A 16,472-nucleotide genomic window follows, 5' to 3' on the forward strand; every position below is an offset into this window, starting at 1 on the left:
CGCCGGGCCAGCGTCAGATGGCGATTGCTCCCGCTTGGGGCTCACAGCCCGCTCCTTCCCTATGAGAGGAGTCCCGGGTCGTGATGAGGACTCTGGCCCTGATTCAGAGCCGGACGCTCTGACAGAGCGCTCGCTCTGAATCAGGGTCGGCCTTCTTGTTTTTTAGAGCGTCCTCCTGGCCGCTCGCATAGCTGTGGGTGACCACCCACAGCTATAGCGAGCGGCCAGGAAGATGGTTGCGATGGTCAAGACCATCGCGACCATCGGGCTTGCAACAAGACCCTTGTGGTAGGGTCTCTTTGCCTCAAGCCCCAGAGAGATTTCGGCTCTCACAGAGCCGAAATCTCTCCTACTGACATCACTCGTGATGTCAGTGGGGCTGCCCCCAAACGGAGGCGTTCACATGGGAATGCCTCCGTTTGGGCAGCCACTCCCCCAGCCAGCCCACCAAAGGGGGCGTGCTATCACTCAACATCGACAGCACGCCCCCTTTGGTACGAGACACGGAGCGACGGTTTGCCCGTCGCTATACGGGTATCGCGCATGCGTACGACGGAGCCGTCGTGCGCATGCGCACAGGGCCACCATCGACCCGCTTGTGAGCGCATAGCGCTCGCGAGCGGGTCTGAATCAGGCCCTCTGTCCGGCTCCTTCCGCATGCGCACTTGTCTCACTGCTCCGAAAGGTGCAGTGAAACACCTTGGGGAGACAGCTGTTTTTCGGATCAGCTGTCTTTGCGTTGTAGCAATGATGAATTATTCCGGCGCTCACGTAGAGTTAGAATGTTAATTATCAGGGTCCGTTCGGACCCTGATAATTAACATCATGAATAGACCCCTAAGAGAGGGAAAGAGAGGGAAAGGGGGAAGGAAGGGACAGGGAGAGAGAAGGGGAGAATAGGAGAGCGAGAGATCGAGAGAGACAGAGAGTGAGATAAAGGAAGAGAGAGGGAGGTGGACAGGATTAGGGGACAGTGAGAGCAGTGGAGGGAGTGCGGAAGAGAGAGAGATTGAGATGTACTAAATGAGTGTGTGCACACACTTACCTGTTGTAGTACCACTACCATCTTTTCTAAAAGAGGCGGGCACTTTGTGTAATTAGGCCCCGCCCCCTACTCACCCGCAAATCGCGGCATTAGTTCATCAAAGGGGGCGGGGATTCTACAGTCAGCCACGGTCATCAAGGGTGCTGCTGCACTGACAGTGACTGCTGCTGTGCTGTGTAATGCTGCCCTCCCGGCAGCATTACACAGCACTGTGTACGGGACGCGGGAGCCAGCCAGTGAGATTTTAGAGTGGCCAGGTTCCGGCCAATGTTTGCAGCATTGTGGGGGCCCCCAAAGTGTGGGGGCCCCTGGACGACTGCCCCGTTCGCCCCGCCTATAATCCGGCCCTGGGCATGCCACCACATCACTAGTCACACCACTACAGCGGCACACAATAGGCCATTCATAAATTTCAGCTTCAGGCCCATGTGGACCTTAACCTGGCACTGGTGATTACTTGGGAATTGCAGCTGTTGTTGGATAGGGCACACAGATAAGTATAGATGGGCTTTACATTCGCATGTACTGTATATAGTAACATTTTTTTTTTTTTTGCATTTTTCCAGAATGAAAATGTTTTCTCCAAAAACAAATATAAAGACCACTCGACTTTCGAAAATAAAGAATGAAATTACAAGGTAATAACTATTGATTTGTGATGGTATCCGGTTATTAACCCCAAAAGTGATTTATATAGTAACTCCTAGATGATTATATTCCTGGCATACAGAATGTTACAGTATATGTGTACATCTGCATCAGGGAAGGTTGAGGGCCAAAACGACAAAGTACAAAAGTAATATTATAATTAAACATTTTTGATAGACATATTTTAATGATGCATGTTTGTTATGTATGTTTTAGATAGATATATATATATAGAGAGAGAGAGAGAGAGAGAGAGAGAGAGAGAGAGAGAGAGAGAGAGAAAGAGATGTGTGTGTGTGTGTATATATATCCAATCCAGTGGCTGGCACTCCTCTGCTTCAACAACTACTCCTAGTGCCCGTAACACCTTACAAGCAAAATATCCACACTACAGGCGGCACTCATGGAGGTTTTTATCATTAAAGATAAAACTCAGACACAACTTTATGTGATCAAAATTTCATGATCTTACATAATTTCATCACGAATAGTGTGGCTATATATATATAATCCATAGACAAAAAACCTAAAAACCTTACGGTTTCACGTGTCCCATTAAAGCTTCTTAGACATGATCTGAAATTTCACAAAACCTACTGAATTTGTGACACTCAAACTTAAAAAAGCAATGATATGGTATACCATCACACCCTGTGGTTAACTGCAGATTCAGCACTTTCACAGACTGACATTGCTGTCACTCACAAAATGATGGAGCTGCTAATTCACAGAATTGTGTGCTCATTGGAATACACACATGCAGTCTATGCAACTGAGGTCTGAGTAGTTCTGAATATTTTATTTTCCTGCACCTTCACCTGGGGGGCGGCAGTTCTTTTTCATGACTGCCGCTTCCCCAAGGACTTCCACGGCGTCTTCACCTGGAGGGCCGCCGCCCATCCAGGACTTCCCCAGCGTCTTCTTACTTCAGCAGCTCTTCTCTGCTGCCACCTGGCCGATGGACTGCTGTGCCGTGTCCTCGCACTGGCTTATATAAGCCAGCTGAGGGGGTGGGGCGATGATGTCACGAGCCATAATTGGCTCGCAGCTGCCATATTTAAATTTCAAAAATGGCGCTGATGTCACAAGCCGCCGCACTGCCAATGCTGTGTGGGGTGAACACTGGGCAAGTGTTCGCTAAAGTCTCCTCCTTCCTCCTGTTTGGATCTGTGGTTAGCAGCGTATTGTTTGCAGTTCCAGTCTTGGTTGCTGCTGAGCCTCTTCACTAATTACTGCCTGTTTGTGTGCACTATCAGGTGCACACTGATTGATTCTGCTGTCTGTGCACAGCCCAGGTGCTCACTGGTCTGTCATTAGGGAGACTTGCTCTGGTTGGGCCCTGTTTCTGTTAAATTCCAGCCAGCCCTTGATAGCGTTCACGTGTTTCCGGTTGTCGTTTTGGCCTCCTGTTTCACAGTTGAGTTCCCAGCACCTAGTCTGCTTCCCTGTTCCTGCTGTTTGTGTCATCTAGGCGGCACGGTCTGCATTTGCTCCAGCTGTCGTTTGTGTCATCCAGGCGGCACAGCCCGCACTCAGCGCTCTGAGTGCACAACCCATCGTCTTGTGTCAACCCGGCGACACAGGCCGCACATCAGAGTACGCATCCTTCTGTATACCGCTGGTGTCATCTCAGCGGCATTTAGCGCAGTACAGCGTCCCGTATACGCAACCCTGTGTACAACCAGTGGTGTCATCTGGGCGGCATTAAGCGCACCTCAGCATCCTGTTTACGCTCCCCGTGTACAACCGCTAGTATCATTGCGGTGGCAATTAAGCACACCTTAGCGTCCTCTGTACGCAACTCTGCATCCTTCTGCTGGTGTCATCCCGGCGACACTGTGTGCATCTCAGCGTCTTCCTGCCATTTCATTCTGCCCTCAAGGCAGCATCCAGCCCAAAGGCTGCTACCGGCCCAAAGGCCGGTAGCTTATTGGTCCACAGGCCTCAACCAGCCCAGAGGCTGCTACCAGCCCAAAGGCCGCACCACAGCTTATTGGCCCTCAGGCCTCAACCGGCCCAAAGGCCGCACCACCAATATACAGCCGCATCTAGCCAAGATATTCCAGCCCTCAAGGCTGTGCAAGACTTTTTCCCCCACTGTTTGCTCTGAGCCTTAACAGCTGAGGCGCCATTTTTTAAATGGGCATCACGGTTCTCACCATTGAAGTCAATGGTGAGAACCGTTAATTGGCTGAGAGGTGGAAGGCTCGCCTCTCTCAGCCAATGAGCGCTCCGCACTGGGATTTCTATAGTGAAATCCCACTGCGAAACTGTTATTCTGGTAATACTGTCCTTAGAGGACAGTATGAATGTCCGTGGGTCAGGGTATTTCGTAGTTTTTTTTTGCCAAGACCCTGGATTGCCTACTTTGGAACGAAGAGGACCTGATCCACGCATAGGAGGAGGTGAGTATGGATTTTCTTATTACAGGTACACCATTGTATTATCTACATGGACAAGTGGACTTGATTGGCTTCACGGATACATAGGTGAGTATGTGAGATAGTGTGTGCAAGTGTGTGTACATGTGTGTGTGCATGTATGTGTTAATAAACGTATACTTTGTACGGTGTATGTGTCTTGTGTTTATTTTAATATTTATTTTGCTGTGGAACTACAGGTACCAGCGGGACTGTAATGTCCCGCATGCTGGTACTAGTGGTTCTCAAAGTACCAGCATGCGGGGGAGGCTTGCTGGGAACTGTAGTTCCACAGCAAAAGACAATGGCCCTCATTCAGAGGCGGTCGCAAGAAATGATCGCTCTCTCTGAATGAGGGCGGCTGCTTCTTTTTTTTAGTGCGGCCTCCTGGTCGCTAGCTAAGCTGTGGGTTACCACCCACAGCTTAGCGACCGACCAGGGTGATGGTCACGATGGTGAAGACCATCGTAACCATCGGGGCTTGCGACGAGGCCCTAAGGTTGGGTCTCTGCAAGCGCAAGCCCCAGGGAGCTTCCTGCTCTGATTGAGCAGGAAGCTCCCCACTGACATCATTGCTGATGTCAGTGGAGCCGCCCCCAAAGGGCAAGCGTTCCGTCGGGAACGCCTCTGTTTAGCCGGCCACCCCCCTGTCTGCCTCCCAAACGGGGCGAGCTGTCAATCACCATCGAGCGCCCATCGCTAGCTGGGTCTCACGCATGCGCACGTCGGAGCTGGCTCCGACGTGCGCATGCCCAGTGGGCAAACATCGACCCGGTTGCGAGCGCTCAGCTCCCCGAGCCACTTAGTAATCACTTTTGCCTTATGGCAGTGTGCCAACAGTAAAGCATCCTGAGACCATTCATGTGTGGGGTTGCTCTTCAGCCAAGGGAGTGGGGTCACGTACAATTTTGCCTAAGAACACAGCCATGAATAAATAATGGTACCAAAACAGTCTCCAAGAGCAACTTCTCCCAACCATCCAAGAACAGTTTGGGGACTAACAATGCCTTTTCCAGCATGATGGAGCACCTTGCCATAAGGCAAAAGTGATAACTAAGTGGCTCGCGGAACAAAACATTGAAATTTTGGGTCCATGGCCAGCAAACTCCCCAGACCTTAATCCCATTGAGAACTTGTGGTCAATCCTCAAGAGACGAGTGGACAAATAAAAACTCACAAATTCTGACAAACTCCAAGCATTGATTAGGCAAGAATGGGCGGCCATCAGTCAGTATGTGGCCCAGAAGTTGATTGACAGCATGCCAGGGCGAATTGCAGAGGTCTTGAAAAAGAAGGGTCAACACTGCAAATATTGACTCTTTGCATAAACTTAATGTAATTGTCAATAAAAGCCTTTGACACTTATGAAGTGCTTGTAATATTAATTCAGTATACCATAGTAACATCTGACAAAAAGGTCTAAAAACACTGAAGCAGCAAACTTTATGTAAACGGATCCTTGTGTCATTTTCAAAACATATATATATAATATATATAAACTGTGTTAAACTGTATTAAATTGTTTTTTTAAATGTTTTTTTAGTGCCGTAACAAAAGAATATCCACTGAATACACCAGCACCCAGCAGTCTGCATAAACAGATAGCTCTATCTAACAAACCATCATCTGTCTGTGGCATTCATTACTCTGGTATGTTGTCAGTTGGGCACACTGAATATTCAATTCATCACAATGATTCACCATGTGGAGCTGAAGTTCTATATTGATAATTTGGTTAACCAGGACTACACCCGACCAAAACATTTGTTTCAAGGGCTCTCATTGTGTTGAGGAGATCAAACTCAATATATGGTAATGTATTTGTAATATGTGATTTACATACAGGGCCATTCAATTAGTCACAAACTAGGTTGCATAACTTTTAACCTCTGGTAAAACCCACGGCAATGACTTATTGGTGTTCATTTCTAAATCTGCATCATTAATATGGATTTCAGTGGGAATTAACATGGCTTTTATTTCGCACCTCCAGAGTAGATTGAGAGTACATTATTTTAATGTAACAATGTTGGGACACAGGGCCTGATTCAGACCCGGTCGCAAGCGCTGAGCCCTCGCAACCGGGTCGATGGTGGCCCAGAGCACATGCGCACGACGGAGCCGGCTCCGTCGTGCGCATGCGCGAGACCCGGATTGCGACGAGCAAGCCATTGCTCCGGGTCTTGCACCAAAGGGGACATGCTGTCGATGTTGAGTGACAGCACGCACCCTTTGGTGGGCGAGCCGGGGGGTGGCTGCCCAGACGGAGGCTTTCCCATGAGAACGCCTACCGTCTGGGGGCGGCCCCACTGACATCACAAGTGATGTCAGTGGGAGAGATTTCGGCTCTGTTGAGCCGAAAGCTCTCTGGGGCTTGCGGCAACGAGACCCTTCCACAAGGGTCTCGTCGCAAGCCCGATGGTCGCAATGGTCTTGACCATCGCGACCATCTTCCTGGCCGCTCGCATTAGCTGTGGGTGGTCACCCACAGCTATGCGAGCGGCCAGGAGGCCGTTCTAAAAAAAAAAAAAAGACTGGCCCTGATTCAGAGCGAGCGCTCTGTCAGAGTGACCGGCTCTGAATCAGGCCCACAGTGCAGTACCCAGGGGATACCAATAAATAATCATGTATTTGGAGGTTTTTAAATAAGAAAACATGGCTAATAAATACATGTAATGTTTCATGTCATTTTGTCTAAAAATCCAAGAAATGAAATAAATGATGTGGGACATATACTGTATGTAGAAGTGTTCTATTGATGGATAAAAGGGCTTTTGAACTTGCAGAAGGAAGTTACAAATGTTTTTTAGATTATTTCCAAAACGTATATACACATAAAAATCCCTATAGAGACACTTTAATGTACCCAACATTACTGTAGACACTTTTAATTTGCAGACATATCCTTGCTGTCTATTATTTTTCCATCATTTAGTAAAGTTGCAAAATTTATCTATTTGACCCCGTTTAACTAGCTCCAATACTTTGCTTATGGCCGCTAACAGCCTTCTACACTGTCCTGCTATCTTATTTGCCACTTTTTTGAGGGGTTGAGGATGTTTTCATTACTCTTTCTTGCACTTCACATAGGTCATGCAAAGCAGAATTAAAGTGTAGCACTGCCACAATGCCTGTGACTTGCCGTTTGTAATTGAAGTGCGCTTGATGAAAATACCCCACAAAGTGCGTGTTATTATAACGCGGGACTTCAGATTATGGAACTTACTGCTATACTGATACATTCAGATCAGTATATACTGTGTATGGATATATTTCCTACATACAGTAGGTTGTCCTGCTCCAGTCACGATTAGCAAAGGGTTGCCCTAAGTAGCACTAAAAATAATAATAATAATAAAAATAAAAGTGTATTTCTAATTTGTGTTCTTATTTCAAAATGTTACAGTCATTTGGTGCTACAATAATTATCAATTTTGGTAACCTAATTTTTTGCTTTCGTTTAGTGGAACTTTCCAGTAGTGGCACAATGTCCATAAGTGGCGTACAGTATGTACTGTTCTTATTGGAATAGCATCATTAGGCTATATATAGTAATTTACATCCAGTATAAGGCATTAACACATAAAAAGTTTAATTACTAATGAAAAGAAGCACTAGTGGGATGAATGGGGCGAACGATTAAATTGTGCTTTCATATTCCCGGGGTCCTTAGTGTGGCAAATAGGACTGAGTTGCAATATTCCTGTTGCACTAAAATGTTAAAATTGATTGCAATATCCTATAATAATTATTTCCTGATTGTGGAGATTGTTTCCATACACGTCATGTAAAAATATCACAAATAGGGCTCTGTTCGTATACTTTCACAGAGCTCGCCACTTTATGTGGCGAAAATCTGTGTCTTTTATTTTCAGGCCATTCGGATACACTCACACCTCCAGTGATGTGTATGAAAAGTGAAGCACCCAGTGACGCACTTACCGTGTGTGGGACAATAAAGTTAAATCCATTTTGCTAAATAATTCTCATTGCGCCTGCATGAGGGCACCACAAATATTTTGCTGGGACTGGGGGTGGCCATTTTACTAGTTGGAATGGTGACATCATAAACCCTGTCCAGCCAGTTCCCTGAGAGAACCCTGAGGGGTTTAGGAAGTTCCAGCTGCACAGGTGCGGTATAGTGCTGGGTTCACAGAAGTCCCAGGGGAGGCAATTAAGTGAAGTAGTCTGATTACTGCAGCATTATCTGGCTGCACAGATATCAGTGATTGCTGTGCAGTCATCTTTCAGTTTTTCACTGCAGCATAAAGAGTAGGTGTTGGCAGACATAAAAGCTTTAATATGAAGATATTTGAGCAAAATTATGGGTGGGGGGTGATTTAGAGGTGGACGCAGGATTTTTCCTCTGCGGATGCGTCCTGATATATACTGCCGGGATGCGCAGATCAAAATTGCACATTGATCCGTGCAATTTGGATGGGCATTTCTGGGCGGTAACTGTTGGCGTGGCGTATCAGTGTCATGGACTGTGATTAAAGGCGCAGTTGCACTGACAGCAACACTGGTCACTCAGCCTTTCTGCACCTACCAGTGTCCGATGGTGCGACCGATGGTCAACCCATAGTGTTACTTGTATGCACATCGTGGATTTACACTGCTGCCGGTTGGCAACTGAATAGGACGGCCATTGGCCGCGGCATTAGCATAAAGACGCACTAACGGCTGCTTCTGCAACTGTGTGGGAGACTGCTCGCTGCTGCTGTGGGGTGGAGTGATCACACTGATCGTGCCCCGCCTGGATTTGCACCAAGCTAAGGGACTTAGTGCGTAAAAAGGGTTTCCCCCCCCAAGGGGGCGTGGCCACGCCAGCCCCTCGATCAGGCTGCGCCCCCTGGTCTCGGGCTGTCTCGCTACGGCTCTGATTATTATACATATATTACATTATACTTCATTCCCAGGTCTATGGCGTATTCACCACAGTGCATTGCTGACCATGTTGTCTGTAGGCAGGGTTGCCCCCTGTGCGGAAGAAGGTGCACCCTGCACAGTGTAAAGGAGGATGTGAGGGCGCGTGGGGGGGGGGGCATGTGCACTCAGGAGGAAGTCTCTCCCCATAGGTAACGGCTGCTGTGGGCGGGGCTATGTGATCTGCAGGAGGCACAGAACATACCTTTTTTGACATTTTTAAGAGCCTGTGGCCCTGACTCCCCAGATTGGCCATGCCACCTCTCAGTACCAAGGTCTGTAGCTGCTCTCTAAGGCCCTGTTTTCAGGCTGTGTCCTCTCTAATGATTGGCCAAGCCTTTGTGGTGGCTGGCCAGAGCCCCTTAAGCTTGGGCCCTACCACTGCATTCCCCCGGTGTGCCCTTTGTGACCTGCAGGTCATGCATGCACATTTGCCAAATGACAAAGCAGTAAGTTCTGCTTTACTGCTGCCAGCTGGAATCACATGGAAGCTGAGCATCACTTAGCTGCCTCAGTGAATATCTAACTAACATTAAATAGACAACTAAGACTATTACTCCATTAGGTGGAGAATAAAGACCTGAAAAGCAAAGGTAAATCTCTTACTCGGTATCAAACTTCTAAAGACGACAAGTGGAGATGGTACCCAAAATAATAATCAGAATCTACCTATTATTTTATAGAATGTACTAGTTAAATGATAGGTAGAAGCTGATTGGTTGCCTTGGGCAGCTTCTCCACTTGCTCTATTTAGAAGGTTTGATACATCGTTACATCGTTCCCAATATCTCTTATTACATATTGTTTTTAGAAAAAGCTGATCAAGCTCCCCCCCTGAAAATTAGCATTCTCCACAATCTTTAAACTTGTGAAATTAGCGGGGCTATACAGTGCATTAAATGATTGATCTTTTAAATCCTTCTTCTAGGATATTCAGTGTAGGACACATTGAACAAGACACGTTGAACAACATGTTTATTACATCACACTGTTGAAAATAAAAAATTTTTTTTTACTGTTTTGCTTTTTAAATGAAACATGTATTAACAAATGAAAACTTTTCTAACTTCTAAACTCAAAGAAACTGTATTTATTGTAATGTAATTGTGGTGTCTGACCTCATTTACCAAAAAGACTGTGACTGCATAAACAAACATAAATAAATGTTTACTAATATTTTTTAAGGCCTTTCCACAATTTTAAGCCAAGTTAGTAATCATTTAACCAAATCCCCATGTATGTGTTCATTTTTATTTAATGCTGTGGCTTACGTTTGTTAACATTTCTTGATTAAACCTTCCATATTTGTGCTACATCCTTGTCTTTCGCCTTATTTTTCTGTCAGTGCACGTCAGATATTTAAACATGGCAACCACTGTTTTGTAAAGTGGCAATTTATTCCAGTCTTTTTGAATGGCATAATCCTGTAATTAAGAACGCATTGGTTGCAGAGGGTTTATCTGAGGATAGGAAAAATGGAACATTTATGTTCACAATGTCCGTATTATATGTTAACTGTATATATCTTGACATCCTGTTCATCCCATGTCTCGACTTTCTTGTAACCATGTTGTAAAGTATGCCCATATGTTATACAGATACCAACTTTTTGACCCAAAATGCTCTGTGCAGCGTAATAGAATCCATGCAACAGTAATAGAACATAGTGATTGAACTTGGAGCAGAGTTACTGAAATATCTTATACATAAGAATTCATACTGACATTCGTACTGGCGCTAGTAAAATGTAAAGTATTTACTGCGGACAAAAATGATGATGAGAAACTTCTAAATGTCTGAATCAGTAAAATAGATTCAGGACAGTTATAGTGATGTACAGATTTATTAGCTGCACATTGGTGTATTTTAGTGGGGCACACTTTTACCAGTTTTTTTTTATGTTTTGCCTAGGAGATGGTATGAAACTTGCATGTGGATTATCTGACAAGTCTTTATTGGTATTCAGTTCCACATTAAATGGGGAGCCAGCTGTTTTTACAGGTATTAATCTCACTTATGTATGTATTTATATTTATATGTTTATATACTATACTTACAATGTATACGCTGTGAGGCAAAATAGTATTTTCCATTATAAGCCCAGGGAAGCCTCTGCTACGCTATTTATAAATATAGCATCCAATCAGAACAAAGAAAGACCTTCCATTGTAGCATAGAGCCGTATTCAATGTGAGTGGAGCCGCAATACTTTTTCGCGGCCCGTATTTTCCGCCTACTTCGCATGTTTTGTAGGCGGAAAAGTATCGCGCGCGTGCACGGTTTACCCTGTATACAATATGAAAGTACACGAAAACGGCACCCGGCGAAACTGAAACAGATGGAAAGTGCTGTCAGATTTGGGGAAATCAGTCTGATACCCCCCCAAAAGATGCTCTGACATGGGGGTTCACTATGATACCCCCCGATTTGGCTTGCAGAAGGTATTTGGGGTTTTTAAACGGGCTCAATAGCTGCTAAATAGCGTTTTTCAATACGTGGTGCAGAATAGTATTCAGGAGTATTTTTTTCTGAAAATAACTATTCCCAGCAAATTTGGGGTACTTGAAAATGGGGGTCTGCATATTTAAAAGTTGCTAAAGTGTAGTTGTAAAAATCATGAAAAATCCACCTGCCTCAAGCACCTGCAATCAAAAAAACACTTGGGGCATACCTGGGGACGCTAGTTTTTAACTTTGTACCCCAACTTTTTTTTTTTGCCCCCTTTTTTAAAGTCATTTTTTGGGGGGTCCTTAAGTGTTTTTTTTTATTTTTTGACACAGTTTACCTTTGGGGGACTGTCTGAAGACTGCACGGGGGTTCCCGCAACGTTACACCCCAAAACCCCAATTCTGCACTTTTTTCCGCCTGCTATTCATAGGCAAAACTTTTTCGCCTGGTACATTGCATTGACTTTCCGCCTAGGCAGAAAGTCATTCAAATTGAATACGGGGTAAAACCAAAACAGGCGAAAATGACGTCACCCACAAAAAAGTTTTGCCAAAAACACACGAAAACGGCTTTTCACCACAAATTGAATACGGGCCATAGTGAGCACAGACATCTATTAGACATTGAATAAAAAGTGAATTATCATGGTACATAAGAAAATGTTATACTGATTCATATAGTATTCTAGTATCTAATAAATACAGATAGGATATGTAATAAAGAGAATAACCAATACAAAGCAAAAGCAATTAAATAAATCAACCAAATAAGCAACAGATGGCAGATTTAGAAAAAAATAAACACAATATTGGTTGAATCTGACAATATTTTAGTAAATAAAATTAAATAGTTATAAGCGTATGTGCTGAATAACATACTATAGAATTTGGGAAGGACCACTAGAGATAATAATATGCTCTTCATATCATTACAATATGTTTAAGCTGCAAAGCATTAGTATGGGTTACTCAATCATACAACGAATCCAGCTGTGCATATACAGTGGATATCTCCATTGTGCTGATTGAGTACTATTTTTGTCCCAGATAAATTTGACCAGTGGGGTGAGTGACCACTGTCTTGTCCCAGATAATTGTTATCAATAGTTCCAATATTTGTATTATTGGACCTATTTTTACAACAATTATCGGAGACCTGACATTTTTTAAAATTAGCTTTAGACCTATGAGGAGTATTAGCAGCACTGGCACCAAATACATGGACCCTTACCATGTATTCCGCCTGCACCATGCCGATTATTGAAAAACCCTTATCCAAGGCCAGTCAGTCAGGGAAGTGATTTATCTTGACATCTTTAACTGGGTAGGATTCCACAGGAGGTGATTAGTAACCAGGGGTCCCAGTTCAGGGTGAATTAAAAGTGCACCACTCCATACCAACCCAAGACAAATGGACTATGCAAGAGGTTCAACAGTAATTTCAAGCAATTGCTGCAGGCATACTTCTACTCAGAGTGGGGACCCAGGGAAAAGTGACTTCAGCAGCTGTTGTTCACCTACCAGGATATGCCGCAGGAGTGCACCAATTTCTTACTATTCAAGTTTTTGTATGGCCATAGGGTATATGGACCTAGTAGGACCTGGTAGGTAACTTTTAGGGTACTGAAGATATTCATCATTGAGTAAGTCAAAAAGTTTTGAGAGCAACTGAAATAATTAATGGAGCTGACTCGTTTCAGCCTGTGAGTATCACAGATTGTTAAAAGTTATAATAAGCGTTCCTGAAGTTGTGAACAATGAATAGGACAGTGGGTAATAGTTCCAGTTCCAGGCAACAAAAGTAAGGTGGATGAGCTGCTAAAAAGTGAAAGTAAAGATGCAATCACACAGTTCTTTGTCTGTGGGCATAATATTGATCAACCATTCCACTTGAGCTACCATCTGATTAACAAAGTGACTGTGATGGTTGCCAACTTCATGTTCCATTTAGATGTGCTATCTTGGGCAGATCAGTGATGCAGGAATGACTATCAGGCCTAACAAGTGTCAGATGGGGATGGCAGAGGTTCTATACCTGGAGTATTGGGTTAATGGAGGCATGATTCGGCCCAGCTGCCAAAGTCAATGCTATCCTGATATGGCTTTGGCCCTTCAATCATAAACAAGTCCAATAATTCTTAAGGGTGGCTGGGTCAGTCACAAATGTGTGTCCCATTATACAGATATTAGAGCCGTAATTAGACTTTTTGGTGCCCTGTGCCAGAGAGAGCATCGGTGCCCCCCCATTTTTAAATAGGCACCAAAGATAGTGCACCTGAAAAAGGGCCATGGCCTCATTGGGAAGGGCCAGGGAAGAGATAGGGGAGGCCAGGAGATGGGGATAAAAGAAAAGGAAGCTACAAGTGAGAATGATAATAAACAGGAAAATTGACAGGCACAAACAGCGCCCCCTGCCCTGCGGTGCCCTGTGCTATGGCACAGGTCGCACTACCCTAGTTACAGCCCTGACAGATATGTCCACATACATCTAGCCTCCTTGCGCATTAAAAGCCCTTCTAGTTAGGCCATGCCGGGGCACGACTCAGTAGTTTGTTTTCATACAGAAAATAAACAACATGGTAGTTTGATTAAGTAATTCTGAGCCCATTAGAGGTAGGGGTACTTTCAGGCAGCACATAAGACTGCCTTAGATGGGTTAATAAAATAACTAAACAAGACCAGTGTCCTCACAGCTGCCAATCAGACAGTGGCGTAACTATAGATTTTGAGCCCCTCTGCCAAAAACGTTACTGAGCCATGCATACATCCCCATCACTACTCGCCCCTAATATGAGGCCCCCATATACCTCCGCCGCACCTCACCTTTTATTAGCAGTGCGCACCTCACTGTCAGTGTCTTCCTGTGTGCTCGGCTGGATCCTCTCTCCCACTCTCCGTGCGTGTCACATGCACACCTTGCAAGAAAGGAGGAGACTCTAGAGTGGTGCGCTGGTGCCGGCTCCCGGCGGCTGCTGTCCAATCAATGTGCGCTGACAGCCTGCCAGAGCCTGGCTGCACCAGCATGCAAAATGCCCTCTGCTGCTCTTCCCCATTACACATAACATCCCCGTTGGCTGGCGCTCGCTATAGGTGGATGGAGCGTCAGTTCCCTTAAGCAAACCGCGGGGTATGCGGGGACTATTGCTACACCACTGAAATTCAAACACCTAGTTTCAGATTTTATTGGTGTGGAGAAGAAGTCCATAAGTAAAAACATTGAGAAACTTAGCTGGCAGTCAATGCACTTCATCTCCAAAGAGATCTAGGGGTACATTTACTAAGATGTGAGTTCTATTAAGAAGTGATGTTGCCCATAGCAACCAATCAGATTCCAGGTATTATCTTCTAGAAGGTGCTAGATAGATGAGAAGTAGAATCTGATTGGTTGCTATGGGCAACATTACTTTTTAAATAGAACTCCCATCTTAGTAAATTTACCCCCTAGTAGTCAAATATCCCTATTCTCAATATCAATAATAAAACATACACAGTATTTGTTCTGAAGAAGTAAAATTAACTTTCAATACAAGTCTTGGCAAATCAAGTAAAATAATCACCAAATACTACAACACTCAAGTTTTACATCATTGGGGGTCAACCCTTACTATTATACTTTCTAAAGTATTTATATGATAATTCAAGATACCAACTTACACACTTCCACCAAAATAGTAGAATTTGACATAGCACTACATAATCTACCATCATGATGACAGGCTACACATACCTACCTATATTTTAATTTCTTATGCTGTTTGTTGGAGTGGCAGATATCTAATACCTGTATAAACTTTCCCATCCACTTATACAGTATATGGGACACAGCATGCCAGACTTATTACACTATAATACCCCTTTTACATCGCAAACCCGGCTCTGACCCGGGATTTTGAACATGGTTCCAACCCGGCTGTGACCTGGGTTAGACCCCTTTCACACTGCACCTTCAACCAGGGTATTTCCATTGTTCACTTTGAACCCGGATCAGCCCTGTAAAACCTTATGGATGTCATTAAAAATTTCCTTTTTCAGGCTCACAAAGATAAGATCACAAAAGGGAACACACGGGAGGGTATGGACTGCTCACAGCATTGCAGGGATCATGGCTGAAGTATTACCACTGTGTAGCCCTGAGTTCATGAGTGTTTGCTTTACTGCTGTCCGATTCAGCCAGTGAGAGCATGACGCAGCTTCTGACAGCATAGTGTACAGTTCACTTTTTCATCACTCCAATTAGACATCATTGCAGGGGCGTATCTATAATGGGTGCAGGGTGTGCGGTGCAGAGCAGCAAAAATCACTGGGAAAATGGCGGCGGCCATTTTCCCAGTGTCTCACGCATGCGCAGTACTGTGGTCCCCTGTAAAACAGCGCGGGCAACCTTTTTCCGGAGACCCGCACATGTGCATTGGATTCTGGCACTAAGCCAGAATCTACCGCACCCACTGGCCGCCGCGGCACCGCACGAGAGAGGAAGATGCCTGCACTGAGTCTGCACACAGGCACCTTCCTCTCTTAAAATGCCCCTGCATCACTGTAATAACAGTAGTGGTATTAGCCCCTTTCAGATTGCCTGAATTCTGCCTCTGCTGTTGTCTACAGTGTGCTGCCTGTGTGTCTGGCTGTTTACATCATCAAGTGAGACCCAGGAACATCCAATCAGCGTTGTTTGCGGAGTCCCAGGTTGGATAACCCGGGTAGGGCCTGTTGACACTGCACTTCAAACCGGCTTGTTCCTGTGTTCAACCATACTCGATTGCAGGGTTGATATGTCAGGTTGCTCGACCCAGGAATTTTTTTGGTGGAGCGTTCACACTGCACCATGACCCGGGTAGACCTGCAATATCCCAGGTTATTTTTGCAATGTGAAAGGGGTATAATTGTCTTTTTTTTTCTTATAGTATATCCATGTGATTGAAGAATATGCATAATTTTGTCATATATAAGGAACAATCAGAAACTGAAATTTATTTTGGGGTTATTACA

The 16,472-nt window shown here is 44.8% G+C and overlaps 1 protein-coding gene across 1 annotated transcript in view; it reads left to right on the forward strand.

The window, feature by feature from the left end:
• The window catches only part of WDR27 (WD repeat domain 27), a 525,006-nt gene that overhangs the window by 145,167 nt on the left and 363,367 nt on the right, over positions 1–16,472 (forward strand). Inside the window, exons 15-17 of the mRNA XM_088448950.1 lie at positions 1,612–1,683; positions 5,657–5,763; positions 10,951–11,040. Of these exons, the coding sequence (XP_088305076.1) occupies positions 1,612–1,683; positions 5,657–5,763; positions 10,951–11,040 (269 nt within the window). The remainder of the gene's footprint in view (positions 1–1,611; positions 1,684–5,656; positions 5,764–10,950; positions 11,041–16,472) is intronic.

Source organism: Taudactylus pleione, unplaced genomic scaffold (assembly GCF_031769625.1).
Source record: "Taudactylus pleione unplaced genomic scaffold, aTauple2 ptg000473l, whole genome shotgun sequence".
In the NCBI taxonomy this organism is placed as follows: domain Eukaryota; kingdom Metazoa; phylum Chordata; class Amphibia; order Anura; family Myobatrachidae; genus Taudactylus; species Taudactylus pleione.